The sequence below is a fragment of the Hypanus sabinus genome, chromosome 4 (assembly GCF_030144855.1).
Source record: "Hypanus sabinus isolate sHypSab1 chromosome 4, sHypSab1.hap1, whole genome shotgun sequence".
Taxonomy (NCBI): Eukaryota; Metazoa; Chordata; class Chondrichthyes; order Myliobatiformes; family Dasyatidae; genus Hypanus; species Hypanus sabinus.
The window spans coordinates 84,639,754-84,662,661 of record NC_082709.1 but is presented as its reverse complement, the minus strand read 5'-3'; the positions used below and the strand labels follow the sequence as shown (position 1 = coordinate 84,662,661).

General features: G+C 44.5%; 1 protein-coding gene across 5 annotated transcripts in view; it reads right to left on the bottom strand.

Annotated features, from left to right (window-relative positions):
- Positions 1-22,908, bottom strand: part of ptprna (protein tyrosine phosphatase receptor type Na) — a 224,980-nt gene that overhangs the window by 112,339 nt on the left and 89,733 nt on the right. For 2 of the 5 annotated variants that reach the window (XM_059967586.1, XM_059967584.1), the window contains exons 7-11: positions 21,004-21,038; positions 14,372-14,673; positions 12,741-12,827; positions 11,500-11,579; positions 6,353-6,417 (exon numbers count right to left, since the gene is read on the bottom strand). In XM_059967586.1, coding sequence (XP_059823569.1) covers positions 6,353-6,417; positions 11,500-11,579; positions 12,741-12,827; positions 14,372-14,673; positions 21,004-21,038 — 569 coding nt within the window. The remainder of the gene's footprint in view (positions 1-6,352; positions 6,418-11,499; positions 11,580-12,740; positions 12,828-14,371; positions 14,674-21,003; positions 21,039-22,908) is intronic. The other 3 variants (XM_059967588.1, XM_059967587.1, XM_059967585.1) reach the window with 2 other exon arrangements.

Sequence of the window (22,908 nt, the reverse complement as noted above, 5' to 3'; positions counted from 1 at the left end):
GGACAGGTCCTCCGAAATAATAATACCTGGGAATTTAAAGTAGTTGACCCTCTCCATCTCTGATTCTCCAATGAGGACTGGCTCATGGACCTCTGGTTTCCTTCTCTTGCAGTCTATAATCAGCTCCTTGGACTTGCTGACATTGAGTAAGAGGTTGTTGTTGTGACACTACTGAGCCAGATTTTCAATCTCTTTCCTATACGCTGATCCATCACCAGCTTTGATTTGGCCTATGACAGTGGTGTCATCAGCAAACTTGAATGTGGCATTGGAGCTGTGCTTAGCTTTAAGTGTAAAGCAAGTAGAGTAGGGAGCTAAATACACAGCCTTGTGGTGTATCTGTGCTGATAGAGATTGTGGAGGCAATGTTGTTGCCAATCCGAACTGACTGGAGTCTGCAAGTGAGGAAATCCAGGATCTAATTGCACAAAGAGGTGGTGAGGCCAAAGTCTTGAAGCTTATTGATTAATTCTGAAGGGATGATGGTATTGAATGCTGAGCTGTGGCTGATAAAGAGAATCCTGATGTATGCATCCTTGCTGTCCAGATGTTTAAGGGTTGAGTGAAGTGCCAGAGAAATGGCATCTGCTGTGGACCTGTTGTGCCAGTAGGCAAATTGTAGCAATTCCAAGTCACTTTTCAGGCAGGAGTTGATATATTTCATCACCAACCACTCAAAACACCACTCATCACTGTGGATGTAAATGCCCTGTCTGGCACCAACAATCACTCCACAATTAAAGTCATGTAGATCCCCTTTCTTCCCCATTCTGATGTTCGGTCTGAACAACAGATGAATCACATGACTACTTATGCATGCTTTTATGCACTGAGTTGCTGCCACCTGATTAGATGATTAAATATGTGCATTAACAAGATGGTTGTTAGGTGCACTTAATAAAGTTGCTAGTGAGGCTACGTCCATACTAGACCAGATAATTTTGAAGATGCTGGTTTTGCGTAAAAACTATAGGCGCCCACACTATGCGTTTTAAAAAATATTTCTATCCACACTGAAATGGAGATTTTGGCGTATCTCCTCCTCCTGCGCATGTGCAGTACACATCTACTGAAAACAAGCGAAGTGTTTGGTATTGAATCTCGCGTTGAGTGTTTGTATAGTTACAGACTAGGAAAACTTAAAATGACAGACAGCTGTTGGCTTTCGCGCAGGAGAAATTAAAAGTTAAAAAAAAAACAAATACTGGAGCGTACAGAGGCAACCGACAGGGAGTTCACGGACAGATTGACCTGGCTGACGACAAACATTGAAAAACTGACTAACTCTGTTGCATTAATAAAGCACCTTGTTAAATGTATAAAATATGTCTGCATCAGTGTTATCTTGTATTTCCATATAATGTTACATTAGGCTGTTACACATCTATTGTCAGAGAAGTACTTGCATAAATAGGTAAACCACCTTCATACGAGCAAGGACAGAAAACAGGGCAAAGTGAGTACAGTGTACTTATTTATTCAGTAAGTTATGGGTCAAAGTATTTGGTGAGTACATTTCTAACTCTTCTGGTGTCAGTTTCGTTGCCGTCTGTTCTGAAATTGTTAGGTTGCGTTCAAGAAAACAATGAAATAGCGCGCTGCCATCTGACAGCGTTTTCAGATTTCTCTGGTTACCCCGTCCACGCTGATCTGCCCGAGCAGCGTTTTCAAAAATACCCACCCTGGAAAGTGTTTCTGAAAAGCTCCGGTTTCGGGGGACGAAAACGCCGTTTTAGTGTGGACGAAGGGTAAAAACAAAGAGAAAAAGTTTTGGTTACAGACTTATCCGGTGTAATGTGGACATAGCCTGAGTGTTGACTGATTGCTTGTACATAAAGAGAAACTAGGTGATGTGCATGTAGTAACAGTGGGATGGGTTAATGGGTGGAGATGTTGATCAACTTGAGGTAAGTAGCTGTGTTTGAGTCTGATGATCCTGATGTGGATGCTGCATAGCCTTTTCCCTGATAGGAGAGGGACACACAGTCCACGAGCCGTGTGGGTGTGAGCCTTCCCGATATTCTGGCACTTTTCTGTATATATCTCCTGGCAGTGGTGCCAGTGATGTATTGGGGGCCTCATCCGTTGTAGAGGCTTCCTGTTTGTCACAGTGCAGTTTCCATACCACGCAGGAACGCAGCATGTTAGGATGCTCTCTACTGCGCATCTGTGGAAGGTGATAAGAATTAGTGTGCTTCAGAAAGAAGAGGTGTCAGTGACCTTTGTTGGCAGTTGAGGATGTGTTCTGGGACCTTGAGAGTCCAACACCCTGTTGCACAGTGGGGTGCTTCGACGATCAAGAGCTGGCTTGACTGGCACCTCACCTACATACTAACTCCCTCCAGCAATGGTACACAGTGGCTGCAGTGTGCACCACCTACAAGTGCACCGCAGGCTACTCTCACACACCTTCCGCCAAGAAGGATGAGGTGCAGGAGAACACCACCGTCTGCAGTCACGGCATTCCACATTTCAAAGTTCAAAGTAAGAATTTATTATCAAAGTACATATACATAAGTCAAAATAAACGACCTTAAGGTCTCATCACTAGGACAGCAAGCTGTTTTATTGTATTGTTTTCTGTTTACTGTTCACTTCTGCTATGCACTTTGAATTATATTTTATTAACTTACTTGTGCTAATTTTTTTTAATGTGCCGTGTGTGATATATCTATTGTGGGTGCATCGTGATCTGGAGGAATGGGTTGTTTCATTTGTATATATGTAGTCAGATGACAATAAAATTTAACTTGGAGGCTTTTACAGGAAAACAAGGAAATATAATACATAACAAAACAGCACCACGATGTTGTGCTGATCTTTTAACCTCAGAATCAGAATCAGGTTTAATATCACTGGCATATGTTGTTTCCTCCTCTAAGATCATGCTAACCTTTCCCTTGTATATAACCCTCAATTTTTCTATCATCCATGTGCCTTTCTAAGAGACTCTTAAATGCCCCTTGTGTACCTGCCTCTACTACCACCTCTGGCAGGGCATTCCACACACTCACCACTCTCTGTGTAAGCAACTTAACTCTGATATGCCCTTATACATTCCTCCAATACCTTAAGATTATCCCCCTTTGTATTAGCTGTTTACTCTGTCATCTTGTCAGGTCACCTCTCATCATCCTGCACTCCAAACAGAAAAGCCCTAGCTCTCTCAACATGTACTCATAAGACATGTCTTCTAGTCCAGACCGCATCCTGGTACATCTCCTCTGAACCCTCTCTAAAGCTTCCACATCCTTCTTATAGCGCGGCAACCACAATATTCTAAGTGTGGTCAAACCATTACCTCATGGCTCTTGAACTCAATCACACATCTAGTGAATGTTAACACACCTCATGCACGTTCAGAACAATCTTATCATCCATGGGCATGGACCCCAAGATCCCTTTGTTCCTCCGCACTAAGTAACCTGACATTAACTTGTACTCTGCCTTCAAATTCAACCTTCCAAGATGAATCACTTCACCCTCTTCTGAGTTAAACGTCATCTGCAACTTGGAAGCTGTGCATCCAATCAATGTCCCATTGCAACCTACCAACAACCCTTCACTCTATCCACTAACCTTTGTGTCATCTGCAAACTTACTAACAATAGAATTTATGAACACCTACACATAAACAAAGAATGAGAAACTACCGATGTGCAAGAGAAGAGAAATTGTGTAAATAATTTTAAAAATAAATAAATAAACTGAGAACTTGGAAACATTTTACTGTTCGCTCATCATGACTGGATCTAAATCCTGGATCTCCGCCCCCCATGGCACTATGGGAGCTCCTTCACTAAGAGCACTGCAGCAGTTCAGGAACTGCCCACCATCACCATCTCAAGGCAATTAGGATCAGAATCAGGTTTATTATCACTGACGTATGTCGTGAAATTTGTTGTTTTGTGGCAGCACAGTAGTGCAAAAAGAGACCACAAATAGAGAGGTAGTGTTCATGGGTTTGGGTCACTGTCTGCTCAGAAATCTGACGGCGGAGAAGAAGCCGCTGCTCCTAAAATACCGAGTGCGCTTCTTCAGACTCTTGTACCTCCTCTTTGATGGTAGCAATGAGAAGAGGGCAATTCCTGGGTGATGAGGATTTTTCAGGATGGATGCCGCCTTTTTGAGGCATTGCCTTTTGAAGATGTCTGTGATGCTGAGGAAGCCTGTGCTCATGGTGGGGCTGCAACCCTCTGCAGTTTTTTGCGTTCCTGTGCAGAGGTCGCTCCATACCAGATGGTGACTGCAACCAGTCAGAATACTGTTCAAGGCACATCCGTAGAACTTTGCTGGAGGCTTTGGTGACATACCAAATCTCCTCAAACTCCTAATGAAGTATAGCCGCTGGTGTGCCTTCTTCATGATTGCATCAATATGTTGGGACTAGGATAGATCTTCAGTTAGGACCGACCTTGCTAACAACTCCCAGAACACAAAAGAATGATAGGCAGCTGAGTGTTGCAGAGGTTTCAGTTGGATATATGGACAGGATAGGAATGGAGGGTTTTGGGCTGAGTGCGGGCCAGTGGGACTAGGTGAGTGTAAGCGTCGGCACGGACTAGAAGGGCCGAGATGGCCTGTTTCCGTGCTGTAATTGTTGAATGGTTATATGGATGCACTGGTTGGACACCAGGGCCATGAAAGCTCACCAGCACCTCTACGTCCACAGGGGGCTGAAGAAATACAGCATGGCTTCTTCAACCTTCACCAATTCTAACCAATGCACCATAAACAGCATCCTATGCAGATGCATCACAGCTTGGTATGGGCAACCACTCTGCAAGAAACTGCAGAGAGTTGTGGACACAGCTCCGCCCATCACAGGAACTAACCTCTCCTCCATGGACTCTGCACTTTTCGCTGCTTCAGGTATGCAGCCAGCAGAATCAGACCTCACCTATCCTAAAAATTCCCTCTTCTCCTCTCTCTCATCCGACAGAAGATACAAAAGCCTGAAAGCACGTACCAGCAGGCTCAAGGAGAGCTATAGTTCTCCTTATTGAATGATACAATAAGATGGGCCCTTGGTTCCATAATCAACCTCGATATGACCTTGCACCTTACTGACACCTGAACTGCACTTTCTCTGTAACACTTAAAGATTAGCTTTATTTGTCACTGGTGCATGGAAACACATGGTGAAATGTGTCATTTACGTCAGTGACCAACGCAGTCGGAGGACACGCTGGGGCAGCCTGCAGGTGCTGCCATGCTTCTGGTGGTAACGTAGCATGCCCACAATTTACTAATCAGTACGTCTTTTAGAATGTGAGAGGGAATCAGAGCACCTGGAAGAAACCTACATGGGCACGGGGAAAACATACAAACTCCTTGCAGACAGCAGTGAATTGAACCAGGGTTGCTGACGGGTGAAGCATTACGCTAACCACTACACTCGTTTGAACTTGTTCTACCTTGAGGCACAGTGTAATCAGTGTTTGTGATAGTATAGCAGTTAGCACGACCTTATTACAATTGGAGGTCACAGTTTAATTCCAGCATCATCTGTAAGGAGTCCGTACGTCCTTCCCGTGGAATGCATGGATTTTCCCTGGCACTCTGGTTTCCTCTCACACTCCAAAGATGTACCAGGTAGGATAATTGTCCTGTGTTTAGGTTGGAGTTAAATTGGGGTTGTTAGGGGGTTGTGGGGAGGCACAGCTCGAAGGGCCAGAAGGGCCTACTCCACATTTTATTGCTAAATAAATTAATAACGATTTGATCTAATCCGAATGAACAGTATGTAAGTTGAACTTTTCAATGTATTGTTGGTTTAGACACCTTAATTATTTTCTTTGCAGCTTTACAATTAATTACATGCTAATATTTTGCATGACTACTTGTATCAATATAACTTTTTAGTATATTTCCTAGTGGCCACAGTATGTATATGCAATTGTTCAGTGCGGCCCCTAGTGGTTCCTTTTGTATGATTCTAGAAGCTTCTCTTTGCATTGTATTATTTGAATAGGGATCAGCTGATTGGTTGACTGACATCGACGAATTTGAATGGGCTGTTCATCGATGGGGTATTAAAAGAGCTGACCATCTGGCTCAGCTGTCTTCTTAGCTTCTTCTCTGCCTTCTGCTACTAGCCTCTGCTCCTGGCATAGTCTGTTTTCAATTTTTTTTGTTCTATTAGCATTTAATAAAACAATTGTGAATTGTGCCTCTTTCCTGAGTTCCACAAGAACATCAGAATCTAGAAGCACCTCTGTATCTGATACAGTAATAAACCAACATTAATTCCAGCTATTGCAGCCAAGTCATCCAGATGACCTGTGATCCCTGAAGGTGCCAGCTCTGCCCAACCTTCCATCGCTGAGCCCTTAAGGATGGACCCACCTACCTCACCAACACCCGTCTGGATGATCTTCAGACCAGTCTCCGCTTCCAAGATGGTTTTGTCTGCAACTGCAGGAGAAGAGAGGAGAAGAGGTATGAACCACAGGGGATACACACACACGGGAACTGGTAATTGCGTGCACATGTGGCACTGTGGGCAACCACATGGTGCCACAAACCTTCACACCAGGATCACCGGCTAAACCCTGCTACTGTCCCCTTTCATAGAAGAACATAATGAAGAGAAGCAGGAATTGGCCATTTCACCCTCCCCCCCCCCATCCCTGATCCTGCTCCACCTCTCAAGACTATACCCTCTGTAGACTCTGTCTACGCTTCTCGCTGCCTCAGTAAAGCATCACCATGATCGAAGACTCCAGATATTCTCTCTTCTCCCCCTCCCATTGGTCAGAAGGTACAAAAGTCTGAAAGCAGATATTACCAGGCTCAAAGACAGCTAGGACCCCACTGCTATCAAACTCTTAAATGGAAGATAAGATGGATCCTTGGCTATACAATCTACTTTGTTATAATCTTTTACTTTATCATTTACCAGCACTTTACTTTTTCTGCCTAACAATTCAGTAAGTGTGTGAATGAAACATGTTGCAGAGAGTGTAAACACAAAGGAATCTGCAGGTGCTGGAGGTCCAGAGCAACACATACAGAATTCCGGAGGAACTCAGCAGGTCAGGCAGCATCTATGGAAGTGAATAAACAGTCAATGTTTCGGGCTGAGAATCTTCTCTGTTCTGAAGCCTGAATGTGAAGGATCCCCTTCAGGACCTCCAGCTGTTCACAGCACTTCCCCCCCTGACGAATTCCGATAGGCACGATCAGAGCATGTGGATTACAGGGGCTTGTGGTGTGAAGAGGATGGGGAGAGGGGGTGTCATTGGATTCTTAGACCAAGAGTTGTATTTTGAGTGGCATGGTAGTATAGCAGTTAGCATAACACTATTACAGTGCCAATTCCTAACACTGTCTGTAAGGAGTTTGTACGTTCTCCACGTGACCGCAGGAGTTTCCTCTGGGTGCTCCGGTTTCCTCCCACATTCTAAAGATGTGTGGGTTCGTAGGTTAATGGGTCACATGGTTATAATTGGCCACAATTAGCTGATTGGTCCAGAAGAGCCTATTACCGTGCTATATCTCTAAATAAAAATTCTTTAAAAATTTAAAAGAATGATTTATGAGGACATTGCCAGGATGAGAGAGCCTGAGATACAGGGGGAGGTTGGCCAGTCTGAAGTTTTATTCCTTGGAATGTCAGTGAATGAGAGGTGACCCTATAGAAGTGTTTATAAATATGAGAGCACAGATAAGGTGGATGGTCCTTTTCCCAGTGTGGAGAAGTTCAAAACAAGAGTGACAGAGGCTTACGGTGAGGAGGGACAGATTTAAAGGGGACCTCAGAGGCAGCTTCTTCACACATAAGGTGGTGGGTATATGGAATGAGCTGGCTAGAGCAGGACTCTGATGTGGGAGTGTCTCAGCCCCTTTACCCGAGCCTGGTGATTTTTAATTAATCCTCTGCGCTCTCTGAAGCAGGTGGAGCTGGAGTACGCCAACACTTGTGTTGACCCAGATTCAGCCTAAAGGTCACATCCATATTCATATTCACAGAATACAGAGTCCTTTTTCCAAGCTGCCCTGTCAAGCATTCACAGCCGCTCTTTAATGCAAGGCTGACAGTCGACGGCATTGCTAACTGTGCCATAATCACCCACCATTCTTTATTAAGACTCCAAATGAATAGGATGGAAAGAGTCATCCTCAATGGACTAAGAGGCTCGTTTCAGTACGAAACTGTCTAAAGCTCTTGCGGAAGTTCGAATGCCCCCACCTCCCCTAATCTCCCTGAGATGTAGTTATATTGTTTTGTTGTAAGTAAATTGCATCTCCCTAGCTGTTGAAATACAAGTAGATGTTGTGTCTAGTGAGGCTGTCAGGAAGGATAGACAGATGAGAAAGCAAAATTGCAGTCAGTGGGATGCGATGAAGTGTGTCGTTAAACTAAATAGTAGGTTCAACTGTTCAAAATTTTTGAAAAATGAGGATAAAATAAAAGGGAAATAGAGCGTAGGAGAGGTTGTGAATGTTTCCCGAATAAATAAAAAGACAGTAAGTTTAGAAAGGGATAAGAATTTAACTTCTAATAACATAAAGGCAAAATTGAAAAGGGTGATGAATATAGGACTGAAGGTGTTATATTTGAAAGCATGCTGCTTACGGAATAAGGTTGTACAGTTCCAGATTGGCAGGTATGGTGTTGTGTGCATTACTGAGTCATGGCTGAAAGAAGATCACAGTCAGGAGATTAACATCCAAAGTTTACATTGTACTGAAAGAACATGCAGGTAGCCAAGGTTATTCTGTTGGTAAAAATTTAAATCAATTCCTCAGGAAAAGGTAATACGGGATTGTGAGATGTAGACTTCTTGTGGGGAGAGGTAAGAAGCTGCAAGGGTAAAAAGATCTTGATGGGAGTTATACACAGGCCTCCGAACAATAGCCAGGACGTGGGGTACAATTAGAATGGGAGATAGTAAGGGCAATGTCGGATTTCAATATGCAGGTAGATTGGGAAAATCAAGTTGGTGCTGAATCTCAAGAAAAGGACTTTGTAGAAAGCCTACGAGATGACTTTTCGAGCAGCTTGTGGTTAAGCCCACTAAGGAAAAGGCAATTCTGGATTGGGTGTTGTGTAATGGACCAGATTTAATTAGGGTGCTTAAGGTAAAGAAAGCTTTAGGAGGCAGTGATCATATGACAGAATTCACCCTGCAGTTCAAGAGGGAGATGATAAAATCAGATGTATCAGTATTACAGTGGAGTGAAGGGAACTAGAGGCATGAGAGAGGAACTGGCCAAAGTTGATTGTAAGGGGACACTATAGGGGATGACAGCAGAACAGCAATGACTGGAGTTTCTGGGAGCAATTCCAAAGGTGGAGATAGATACATGCCAAAGAAGTATTCTAAAAGGGGGATGAGGCAACTGTGGCTGGCAAGGGACGTGAAAAACAGCATACAAGCAAAAGAGAAGGCATACAATATGGTAAAAAATAGTGGGAAGTTAGAGATTGGGATGCTCATAAAAACCACCAGGTGGCAACTAAAAAAGCCATAAGGAGAAAAAGATGAACCATGAAGGTAAGCTGGCCAATAACATAAAAGAGGATACTAAAAGTTTTTTCACATGTATGAAGAGTAAAAGAAAGGCAAGAATGGATCACTTGAAAATGGTAGTAACAGGGGACAAAGAAATTGTAAACAAACTTTATAAATATTTTGCGTCAGTCTTCACTATGGAAGACACTGGCAGTATGCCAGAAATTCGGGAGTGTCAGGGGGCAAAAGTGAGTGTGGTTGCTATCACTAAGGAAAAGGTGCTCAGGAAGCTGAAAGGTCTGAAAGTAGTTAAGTCACCTGGACCAGATGGACTACACCCCAGGGTTCTGGAAGATGTAGCTGAAAAGATTATGGAGGCATTAGTAGTGATCTTTCAAGAATCACTAGATTCCAGAATTATTCCGGAGGACTGGAAAATTATAAATGTCATTCATTCTTCAGGAAGCGAGGGAGGCAAAAGACAGGAACAATGGACCAGTTAGCCTAACTTAAGTAGTTGGGAAGATGTTGGAGTCTATTATTAAGGATGAGGTTTCAGGGTACTTGGAGGCACATAATAAAAAAGGCCATAGTCAGCATGGTTTCCTTAAGGGGAAATCTTGCCTGACAAATCTGCTGGAATTCTCTGAGGAAATATCAAACAGAATAGACAAAGAAGAGTCAATGGATGATGGTTACTTGGATTTTCAGAAGGCCTTTGACAGGTGCTGCATGTTAGGCTGCTAAACAAGATGAAAAAAACCATGGTATTACTGGAAAGAATGGATAGCAAATTGGCTGATTGACAGGAGGCAAAGAATGGGAAAAAAAGAAGCCTTTTCTGGTTGGCTGTCAATGACTAGTGGTGTTCCACAGGGTCAGCATTGGGACCGTTTCATTTCACAATTGATTTTGATTACAAAATTGATGGCTTTGTGTCCAAGTTTGTGGACAAAACAAAGATAGATGGAGGGGCAGGAAATCTGCAGAAGGAGTTAGGCAAATTGAGAGAATGGGCAAAGAAGTGGCAGATGGAGTAAAGTGTATAGTAATACACATTGGTAATAGGAATAAAGATGTAGCTTATTTTCTAAACAGAGAGAAAATTTTAAAAATCAGAGGTGTAAAAGGACTTGGGAGTCCTTATGCAAGATTCCCTAAAGGCTAACTTGCAAGTTGAGTCATTGGTAAGGAATCAAAATGCAATGTAAATCCTGCAAATGGACTTCCAAGTACTTTGCACCTCTGATTTCTGAATTTTCTCCGTTTAGAAAATAGTCTACACCTTTATTCCTTCTACAAAACTGCACGATCACACACTTCCCTACGTCGTATTCCATCTGCCGCTTTGCCCATTCTCCCAATCTGTCTAAGGCATTCTGCAGACTCCCTGCTTCCTCAACACTACCTGCCCCTTCACCTATCTTTGTATCATCCAGAAACTTGGCCACAAAGCCATCAATTCTGTCATCAAAATCACTGACCTACAGTTAATGTGAAAAGAAGGAGCCCCAACATCAAACTCTGCTGTACACCATTCACCACCAGTAACCAAACATAAAATGCCACCTTTATTACCACTTTTTGCCTCCTGTCAGTCAACCAATCTTCTATCCATGCTCTTATACCATGCTGTAATACCATGGGCTCTTAGCTTGTTAAGCAGCCTCATCAAAGGTACCTTATCAAAGGGCTTCTGAAAATCCAAGAGAGCAACATCCACTGACTCTCTCATGGACTTGCATGTCATAGTGGGAATTGGTCTCCAACTTCCATAACCTAATCGATTTCTCTAAGTTCCTACCTCCTACCTCCCTCCCCTTCCCCACCTTATATTGGCTTCTGCTCCCTTTCCTTTCTAGCCCTGCTGAAAGGTCTCAGCCTGAAATGTCAATTGTTTATTCCCCTCCACAGATGCTGCCTGACCTGTTGAGATCCTCCAGTGTTGAGTGTGCGTTGCTCAAGATTTCCAGCGTCTGCAGAATCTCTTGTGTATCTGTTCCTGTGCCGTTCTATGTTAAACGGTTGATCCACTCACCCGCTTTACTGGCCACTTCTTCGACGGTCAGGTTGTGATCATTGTGCCTGAGTCTGAAGGTCAGTGCTGGTCCGATGACACTGAGAACAAAAAGTAAAACCCTCTATGACAAGGAAGACCATTGTCTCTCTTGAAAGTCAACAGTGTGACCTCCCCAGTCTCGTTCCCTGTAACTCCCATGGAAAAGGATGCCTGTTCTAGTTGTCTGGTGCTGGGCACAATGGCCTGGAGTTCAGTCCAAGCTAGAACGAGGCAATGTGATGTCAAATGTAAAGGGAATATATACAGTTAATGCCACTAAGATCTTGGGATCCAAGACTATGTCTCCATATCTCCTTGCCCTATAAGGAAGGTGGTAAAATTTTAAGATTATGATGATCTCTATTTGTCACAGGTACATTAAAAAAATACAGTGAAATGCATCGTTTTGCATCAATGACCGACGTAGTCCATGGATTGTGCTGGGGGCAGCCCACAGGTGTCACCATGCTTCTGGTACCAGTATAGCATGCCCACAACTGATTAACCCTAACCCGTACACCTTTCTTTGGAACGTGGGCAGAAACCGGAGCACCCGGCGGAAATCCACACGGTCCCGGGGAAAACATACAAACTCCTTACAGACAGGGGTAGGAATTGAAGCCCCATCACTAGAACTGTACACTAATCACTACACTACCATGCCACCCCTGAAGAAGGCATGCAGCACGCTTGTCTTCATTGCCCAAGACACTGAGTATCAGAGTCAGGAAGTTAGGTTGCAGCTGCATAACAGCTTGGTTGGGCCATTCTTGGTTCTGCATGCCCCATACAGGAGGACGTGAAGGGTGAGGAAAAGATTCACTGGGACACTGACTGGATTAGAGGGTATGAGATATAATGAGAGGTTGGACAAACTTGTGTCATTTTCTCTAGAGCGTTGGAAGCTGAAAGAAGATTAGATGATTATGAAAGGCATAGGCAGGATAGGCAGTCAGAGTCTTGCTCCCAGGCTAAGATGGGGCCAGTGAGATTTCAGTCGATTGTAAAACTGATGGAGAGGACAGAGAGGGGAATGGATAGGACCTGGAGGAACGTGTCGTGAATTTTAAAGTTTAAAAGATCAATTTTATTTGTCATATGTACATCGAAACAGACAGTGAAATGTGTGGTATTGTGATAACAACCACTAACTGTCCAAGGATATGCTAGATCGGCAGTTTCTCCCCCTGTCATCTCTGCAGCAGTGTCTGGGCACTTGCCTGATATTGATGAAATTCACAGTGGCAAGGTGAAGCCTTAGAGCCAGGGATTCCAGTAACTTGATCCCATCGGAGAGAGTCAGGGGCCTGTGCACAGAAAAGGGGGGTGGAATAGAAGGGAGGGAATCGGGGAGGGGAGTGAGCAGTGGGGGGGGGGGGAGGAAGTGGGGAGAGAGGGAATGGGGAAGAAGGGAGGGGAAAAGATGGGGAAGGGAATAAGGGAGGGCAAGAGGGGATGGTGGGGATGACAGGGATGGAGGAGAGAGGGGAGGAAGAAGAGGGGGAGTGGGGTAGAGAGGTGAAGAGTAGTGTGGGAGATAATGGGGTGGGGGAGGAGAGAGTGGTTGAAGGGAGAAGGGAGAAAGTGGAGAGGGAGCGGGGAGAAAGTGGGGAATGGGGATGGCAGGGGAGAGGTACGGGTGAGGGGGTGGGGGATGGAGGAGAGAGATACAGAAAACAGGAGAAGAGATGGGAGAGGGGAGAGAGGAGAGGGGGTAAAAATGTGTCAGCATGAGCAGCAAGTTAACAGCAGGCATCTGCCGCCATTACTGGGTAAAGAGGGTCTGGGTCACTTTGGTGAAATGTTAACTCATTTACATACTGGTCACAAATTCTCTCAAAATAAAATAAGGCTATTCAACCCATCAACTGTAGTTGGCTCCCAGCGCAATTTCATTCCCTTACTTAGAACACGGGAATTTTTATTATCTCTAGTCTGAGTATGACTTTTTTTTCCCTTCGTCCTCTTGGTTTTTCCTTTGTTTACTCCTGGTTTCTGTAAGCACTTACTAAGATGGATTAGCAATCAGTTTCAGGCCTCATTCTTGACTTCCAAAGGATTTTTGGGTCGTGGGTGCATCAGGATCCATAGGCACACAAATATGTAGTTAATGGAAGAATATGGACATTGTGTAGACAGAGGGGATTAGTTTCGATGCACATTTGATTACCAGTGTATATTATACTCATGGTCACTTTATTACATCTCTACACCAGCTTGTTTCTGCAAGTATCTAATCAGCCAATCATGTGGCAGCAACTCAATGCACAAAAGCATGCAGACATGGTCAAGAGGTTCAGTTGTTCAGACCAAATGTCAGAATGGGGAATAGATGTGATCTGAGTGACTTTGACCATGGAATGTTTGTTGGTGCCAGACGGGGTGGTTTGAGTATCTCAGAAACTGCTGACCTGGGATTTTCACGCATCATAGTCTTTACAGGCTACAGAGAATGGTGTGAAAATCCAGTGAGCAGCAGTTCTGTGGGCAACAATGCCTTGTTAATGAGAGAACTCACAGGAGAATGGCCAGACAGGCTCAAGCTGGCAGGAGGGCAACAGTAATTCAAATAACCACGCATTACAACAACAATGTACAGAAAAACATCTCTAAACATTGAACTTTGAAGTGGATGGGCTACAGCAGCAGAAGACCATGAACATACACACAGTGGCCACTTCATTAGGTACAGGAGGTGACTAATAAGGTGGCCACTGAGTGTAGTTCAGCACAGCATTGTGGGCCGAAGGGCCTGTGCTGCATGCTCTATGTTCTATAGATCCACCCTACCAGCTCCCTGTGATGTCCTGGAAACCGCAACCCAAACACTTGTGGTGGAACCAGAACTTACTTCTTGTTGGTGACGATGTAGGCATACTCTTCCTTGTTGGGCGAGGCTGCAGTTGGAGGCCCCTCCGGTTGGAGAACCTCCCTGGATTTTGGAAAACCCTGGCCGGGCACATCCACCTCTTCTCGGGATAGTCCCAGCTCCACGGCTGCCGCCTGGACTCTCCGCCCACTCGCCTCCCTGGTCCGGCTGAAACCCCCTTCCTTACCGTCCTTCCAGGTACTGGCAAGGTTGAGAGGTGAGGCATCCAGGATCTGGGATTCTAGCTCCTTCCTGCGCTGCCTGTGCCCATTCAACATGGAGGCCTGGAACAGCACACATAGATTTACACAGAAGCTGCAGAGAACAGTGGACTCTACTCAATACATCCCTCTCCACCATCGGTGGTATCTCTAGGAGGTGCTGCCTTAAGAAGGCAACATACATCATCAAAGATCCCCACCATCTGGGCCACAACATCTTCTCACAACTACCATCAGGAAGGAGGTACAGAAACATGAAGCCCTTCACCACCAGGTTCAAGAACAGTTGCTTCCCTTCAACCATTTGGTTCTTGAACCAACTAGCACAACCCTAATCACTACAGTTTAGCAAAACTATGTCCACTTTGGTCACTTGTCACTAAAATTGATTTCTTGTAAAAATTGTGTATAATTTAGGTTTGATGTATGTTTTTCTTGTGAATGTTGTGTATCTGATGCTCTGTGCCTGTAATGCTGCTGCAAGTAAGTTTTTCATTGTACCCGTGCACAGGTGGACTTGTATATGTGACAACGTACTTGAATCAAGAGAAGGTGAGGGTTTCAAGTGACTGGAAAGAATAGAATTAAATAAGTGAACTGATTCTTGGGAATGTGATGGATCAAACTTGAATTTCCTGCTTCACCAGCACGTCGGAAGGTGTGAAACACATAGAACATTGAACAGTACGCACAGTAGAGGCCCTTTGCCCATGATGTTGTGCCGAACTTTTAACCTACTCTAAGATCAATCTAACACTCCTCTCTCACATAGCCTTCTATGTTTTTATATCAACTATGTGCCTATGTAAGAGTTTTTAAAAATGTCCCTATAGCATCTGTCTCTACCATGATCCTGGCAGCACGCTCCATACACCCATCACTCTGTACAAAAAAACCTACCTCTGACATCCCCCCCCGCCCCCCATACATTCCTCAAACTACCTTAAAGTTATCAGGCAGGCAGCATCTATGGAAATAAATAAATACTTGACATTTCGGGCAAAGGCCATTCATCAGGACTGATGAAGAGACTCAGCCTGAAATGTCGACTGTATTTTTTTCCATTGATGCTGCCTGAGTTCCTCCAGCAGCTTGTGTGTGTTACTTTGGATTTCCAGCATCTGCAGATTTCCTCATGTTTGTGACCTTAAAATTGTGCCCTCTCATATTAACCATTTCCACCGTGGGAAAAGCTCTTTGGCTGTCCACTCATTCTTTATGCCTCATATCATGTTGTACACCTGTAACAAATTAGCTCACATCTTCCTCTGCTCCAAAGAGAAAAGCCCTAACTCCCTCAAACTTTACTCATAAGACATGCTCTCTAAACCAAGCAGCATTCCCATAAGTCTCCTCAGCTGCCTCAGTTCCACATCCTTCCTATAATGATGCAATAAAAATTGAACACAATACTCCACGTGTGGTCTAACCAGGGTTTTATAGATACATTATAGATATTTAAAAGATATCTGAGATAGGCACATGGGTGAAAGAAAAATGGAGGACTATGTGGGAGGGAAGGGTTAGATTGTTGTTGGAAGTAGGTTAAAGGGTTGGCACAACATTGTGGGTTGAAGGGCCTGTACTGTATTGTTCTACACTCAGTGACCACTTCATTCTATACAGGAGGTGCAACTGAATGTATGCTTGTGGCCTTAAACTGTTGTAACCCACCCCCCTTCAAGGTTCGACGTGTTGCACATTCTTCTGCACACCACTGTTGTAATGTGTGGTTATTTAAGTTACTGTTGCTTTCCTGTCAGCTTGAACCAGTCTGGCTATTCTCTTCTGACCTCTCTCATTAACACTGGATTTTTTTTTTGTTTTTCACACCATTCTCTGTAAACTCTGGAGATTGTTGTATGTGAAAATCCCAGATTAGCAGTTCTTGAGGTGCTCAAACTATCCCATCTGGCACTAACAATTATTCCTCAGTGAAAATCACTTAGATCATATTTCTTCCCCATTCTGATGTTTGGTCTGAACCCACTGAATCTCCTGACCATGTCTGCATGCTTTTATGTAATACTGCCAAATAATTGACTAATTAGATAGTTGCATTAACAATCAGGTGTACAGGTGTACCTAATAAAGTGGCCACTGAGTGTAATTCCCACGTAGATAGTTCAGGATCGAGCCTGGGTCTCTGGCGTTGTAAGGCAGTGGCTCCACCTGCAGTGCCACTGTGCTGAGCTGGAATAATGGGGGGATTTTTTTCTAGGACAGATTCCAGCAATGAATGGAACTCATTGGCTTTCAGAAAGGGAGTTTGTTGTTCCTTTTTTGGGATGGGGGAGGTTCGAGTTTGCCACAGCTTTTCCTGTCCCGACAACCCTTGAGAAGGTGTCAGCCAACCAAATTGGCCATTCCAGATGGTTGTCAGGTTCCTGGGTCTGAGCAAGGTCTGGAGATTCTCTCTGGTGACAGGCATCAGTGACCCAAGACCATAAGATGATAAGAGAGAGGAGTGGTTAGGCTATTCAGCTCATCAAGTCTGTTCCACTATTCCATCACGGCTGAGTTATTAACCCTCTCAAACCCATTTTCTGCCTTAGCCCAATAACCTTTGACATCCCTACTAATCAAGAACCATCAACATCCACTTTAAATATACCGAGTGACTTGACCTCCACAGCATCTGTGGCAATGAATTCTACAGAGTCACCAACCTCTGGCTAAAGAAATTCCTCCTCATCTCTATTCTGAAGGGCCATACTTTTATCCGGAAGCTGTGTCCTCTGGTTCTGGACTTTTTACTGGCCACTGAAAAGGCTTTTCCATCAACAACAAGACCAACTTTTACTTTTAAACAATTCCAGATTTTTAATGAACTGAATTGATTGCCACGGGGCGATTTAATTTCTGCATTACTAGCTCCAGTAATGATGGTGTACTCCCTTCTTGCCACGACCATCAGGAAGGAGCTACAATAGTTTGAAAACCCACACTTAACAATTCAGAAACCATTTCTTCTCTTCTATTATCAGATTTCTGAACAGTCTATAAACCCATAAATACTGCCTCATTATTCCTTATTTTTGCACTTTTTATTTAATTTTATAATATATAGTAATTTTGCATCGTTGCACTGTATTGCTGCCACTAAGCAACAGATTTCACGTCACATAAATCAGTGATACTTCCAAGAGGACAACAACCTTGTCATAGGGTTTAGAGGATTGCTGGCCTCAATGACCTGGAGAGCTATGTTGGCTGGAGTCAGGACTTTATGCCTTGGCACTTGTTCGGGTCAAAAACGCCAAGCAGGTCAAAGGGTAGAGAGTAGACTAAGAGTGGTACACCAATCCTCCAGGTTTGGAGATTCAGCTCAGACTAACAACCCTGACTGGTAAAACAACATTGTTATGGAAACAGCAATGAAGAATCCTTATACATCTGAGTGTGACAGTATTCCTGAGTCTCCACCCAGGACCTGCACGTCTGACAGTAAGAAAAACCAAGAAGTAACTACTGTTATGATGAACACCGCCAGAGATGGAGGAGCTTCATTGCTCCCTAAACACCAGCAGCATATTGGGCAGTGATTAAGTAAATCAGTGATAATAAATCTCAGCAACACACACAAAATGCTGGAGGAACTCAACAGGTCAGGCAGCATCTATGGAGGGGGAATAAGCAGTCAATGTTTTGGGTCAAGATGTTGATTGTTTCCTTCTCTCTATAAATGCTACCTGGCTCAACCAGTTCATCCAGCATATTATGATGTGTTACTCAAGAATTCATAATAAATCTATTTCTGATTTTGAATCATAACTGCACCAGTGTCAATTGGCAATGGGGCAGATTGCAATGCTTTACTAAGAGCCAGGATAGACTCGATGGGTGAAGGGTAGAACATAGAACATAGAAACCTTTTAACCTATTCTAAGATCAATCTAACACTTCCCTCCTACACAACCCTCCATTTTCCTATCATCCACCTGCGTATCTAAGAGTCTCTTAAATGTCTCTGATGTAGTTGCCTCTACCACCATCCCAGTGTGTTCCACACACTTACTACTCTCTGTATAAAAACAATTACCTCTGACATTCTCCGCCCCCCATACTTTATTCCAATCACCTTAAAATTAAGCTCTCTTGTATTAGAAATAAAGAGCATCTCAGAACTTCCCAGGAAGGTAATTCCAGAATTCGGGACCAAGTCCAGTGATGGCGACTAGGCTGAAATAGAATGAGTTCTGGTGGAACAATGGAAGAACTGCTCTAACTGCATTACCTTTAGGCAATAGTAATTAGGAAAACTTCCGAATATGTGAGAGACTGTATTCGAGCAATCTGTGCAATCAGCTCTAGGTTGCTGAGAGGCAGCAGATGAGGGCATAAAGTAGGGGTTCCCAACCTTCTATATGCCATGGGCCAATACCATTAAGCAAGCTGGGAATCCCTGGTGTAGAGGGTGGCATGGTAGCACAGCATAATGCTTTACTGCATCAGCCATTGGGATTCAATTCTTGCCGCTTACCCCTAACTGTAAGGAGATTTTACGCTCTGCTAATGACCTCGTCTGGTTGTTCTTGTTTCTTCTCACATTCCAAAGACATACAGTTAAGGTTAGTAAGTTGTGGACATGCTCTTTTGGCAATACTTGCAGGCTGCCTCCAGTACATCCCTGGACTGTGTGGCGTTGACGCAAACAATGCATTTCATTGTATGATTCGATCTACATGTGACAAATAAAGCTAATCTTCTCGTTCTGATGAAGGGTGTTGACCTAAAACATCGACTGTTTGTTATGGTCTGGTCCGAAGTCCTCATTCTGGTTCTTGATCCGGTCCGCAGACTCTGGACTCCGGGTCCTTCGACCACCCCTCGTTTCGCCTTGAACTCAAATAGTCACACCTGAGGATCATCTTAGCTTGGCTGGGCTCAAGGAGGTGCACCTGATGCTTATCGGTTGACTATGAATATAAGGGGCTCTTGGATTGAGTATAGTTGGGGTGTTGTCCTGTCTGTCTTGGTTTTCCACTGTTAACGATGAGTTCTGTGAGTGAGTTATGCACTGGGCTGCTCGGTAGCTTGCCCGAATCTTCCTGCCGCAGTGAGTCTTGAAGTCACCCTGCACCAAGCTCCCTTCCTACCCCCTGCCTCCGTTGGGTAAGCCAGGCCAGATTGCTGTTGCCCGGCAGAGGGCTCTGCCCCTTCCCCTCCCATGCCTCCGTCAGGTAAGCCAGGCCAGATTGCCATTGCCTGGCGGAGGACTCTGCCTCTTCCTATCCCTTGCCTCTGATGGGTTGTGCCCCATAACCTGCTCAGGCCCCTGTGTCCTGCCTGAGAGGTCCGGGCCCTGCCCGGTTCTGTGGCCCACCCAGGGGGCTATCCTCCCAGCATTCCTAGTCCCAAGAACACATCCTCTAGCCAAGCCTCGAGACCCCAGCCTCCAGCCAAGCCTCAAGACCCCAGCCTCTAGCCAAGCCTTGGGACTACCTTGGACCCCAAGATCTCTCTGAGCTCCAAGGTCATCTCTGAACTCCACAGTCTCCATGAACGCCACGGTCTCCACACCTTGTCCTATCCTTTAGCTTGTCCCATCCTGCCCCCAGTACTTCAGTGCCTGCGTCCTGCATTTGGGTCCAGTCTCACGTCCCCTTATGACACTGTTTATTCCTCTCCATATATGCTGCCTGACCTGATGAGTTCCTCTGGCCTTTGGTATGCGTTTATCTGGACTTCCAGCATCTGAAAAATCTCTTGTTTTCATTTTCTTACCTTTAACTTGCTAACCACAATTTCAAGGTCATATATCCTGGGAGCCACAACGCTCTCTCCACAAGTCAATGATGAAATTCACTGTCTGCTTCTAACACTAGAGCATAACTTGGCCAAAGGGAGCAGGGTATCTAATCAGGACCTCAAACTGGCACAGAATCGGCAGTAAGGAAAGCAGAGACAAGAGAATCTGCAGGTGCTGGAAATCCAGAGTACCACTCAAAATGCTGGAGGAACTCAGCAGGTCAGGCAGCGTCTACGGAGAGGAATAAACCGTCAACTGCCTTATAGACCCCAGGACATATGACATTGAAATTGTGGTTGACCAGTTAAAGATAACTTTATAAATACACGAGATTCTGCAGATGCTGGAAATCCAAAGCAATGCACACACAATGCTGGAGGAACTCAGCAGATCAGGCAGCATCAGAAAAAAATAAATGCAATGTTTGCATTCATTTCAAGAGGACTCAAACATAAGAGTAAGGCTGTACTGCAGAGGCTTTATAAGGTGTGGGTATGACAACATTTGGAATATTGTAAGCAATTTACAGAGTGGAATTAAGCCCCCCACCCACCTCCCAATCCCAAGTGAGCTCCATAAAAGGAGCAAAAGGTGTAAGAAGCCAGCATTTTGTGTGTGCACTCACAGATGGTGGGCCTTACCTTTTTCTGAAGTAGGCGGTCCAAGTCCACCGCTGCTGCAGGGAAAAACAACGAAACGTTATTCCTCAACAGCTCAAAGCATGAAAACAGAGAACGTTCTACAGGTTAATGGAGTCACAGATCAATAAAGCACAGATATAGGCCCTTTGGCCCAACCAGTCCATGCTGACCACAGTGTACAGCCAGCTAGTTTCAATTTCCTGCATTTAGCCCATATCCCTCTAAACACCTAAACAACACTTAGCACCAGTTGTGCTTCTTAAATTGCACTGTTGTACTCGCCTCAACCACTCCCTCTAGCAGCTCATTCCATATACCAGTCACCCCCCGTGAAAGAGTTATCCCTCAGAGCCTTTTAAATCTCTCCCTTCTCACTGTAAACCTATGGCCCCTTAGTTCTGAACAACCCTACCCTGGAGAAAGATGTTGATACTCACCTTATCCATGCCTCTCATAATTTTAAACTCTTGCATAAGGTCACCCCTCATTCTCCTAGGTATGTTCCAAGGAATAAAGACCTAGCCTGACCAACCCCTCTCTATAACTCAGGCTCTCAGGTCCTGGCAACATTCACATAACTTCTGTTAATTGTTTTTTGAAATTTATTTATAGATACAGCACAGTAAAAGGCCCTTCCTGCCCAACAAGCCCATGTCACCCAATTACACCCATGATACCAATACTAACACCTTTGGAACATGGAAGGAAACTGGAGCACCCGGATGAAACACACGTGGTCACTGGAAGAACATACAGCCAGACCACTGACACTGTAATAGTGTTACACTAATCATTACATTACTGTGACACCCCATGAGTGCAAAATTCCCTGCACTCTTTCCAGTTTAGTTATGGTCATCTCCTGCAGGTTGTACAAAGGGCTTTATGGCCAATTGAGTGACTTTAGGAATCAGAATATGTTCCATCCCTGACTCATCCATTGTAAGATCTCTCCAGCTCCATCTCAGGAGATAAGCTAGCTACAGATATCCACTAAAACCAACAGACTCCAACAGAATTCTTGACAATAGCTCCCCCCACCCTGCCTCTTGTCATGGCTGTGTTCAATTCTCCATCTCCATTGCATTTACTCCACTCTGCAGAGAGCATTCTGACTGGCTGCATCACTGTCTGGTACGGAGGGGCTGCCACACAGGGTCAGAAAAAGATGCAAAGGGCAGCAAACTCAGCCAGTTCTGTCAAGGACACTAGCCTCCCTGACATCAAGGACACCTTCAAAAGGTGGTGCCTGAAAAAGGCAGCATCAATCATTAAAGACCCTCACCATCAAAGGGTCTTCTCATTGCTACCATCAGGGAGGAGGTACAGGAACCTGAAGGTGCACACTCAATGTTTTAGGAACAGCTTCTTCCCCTCCACTAACAGATTTCTGAAAGGTCCAAGAACCCATGATACCTACATCACCTTTGTGCTCTCTTTTTGCATTACTTATTTCTTTTTCTTGCAATGTACTGCTGCCACAAAGCAGCAAGCTTCACGACATAAAGTATGTCAGTGTTAAACCTGATTCTGAGTGTCGATAAGTATTTGTGGGACAACACAGACAGAAGAATAGACCAGTACAGCACAAGAACAGGCCCTTCAGCTCATAATGTCTGTGCCAAACCAACGCCAAATTAAACTAAATCTCTCTGCCTGCACATGATCCATATCCCTCCAATTCCTGTATACTTACATGTCTAACCAAAAGCCTCTATCGCATTCGCTTCCGCCTCTACTCCTGGCCGTCCATCCTAGGCCCCCACAACTCTGCATAAGAAAAAGCTTGCACCACACACCTCCATGAAACATTCCCTCTCTCACCCTAAATCCATGCCCTCTGGTACTTACTGTTTTACCATGGAAAAATGATTCTGACTGTTCACCCTATCTATGCCTCTCTTC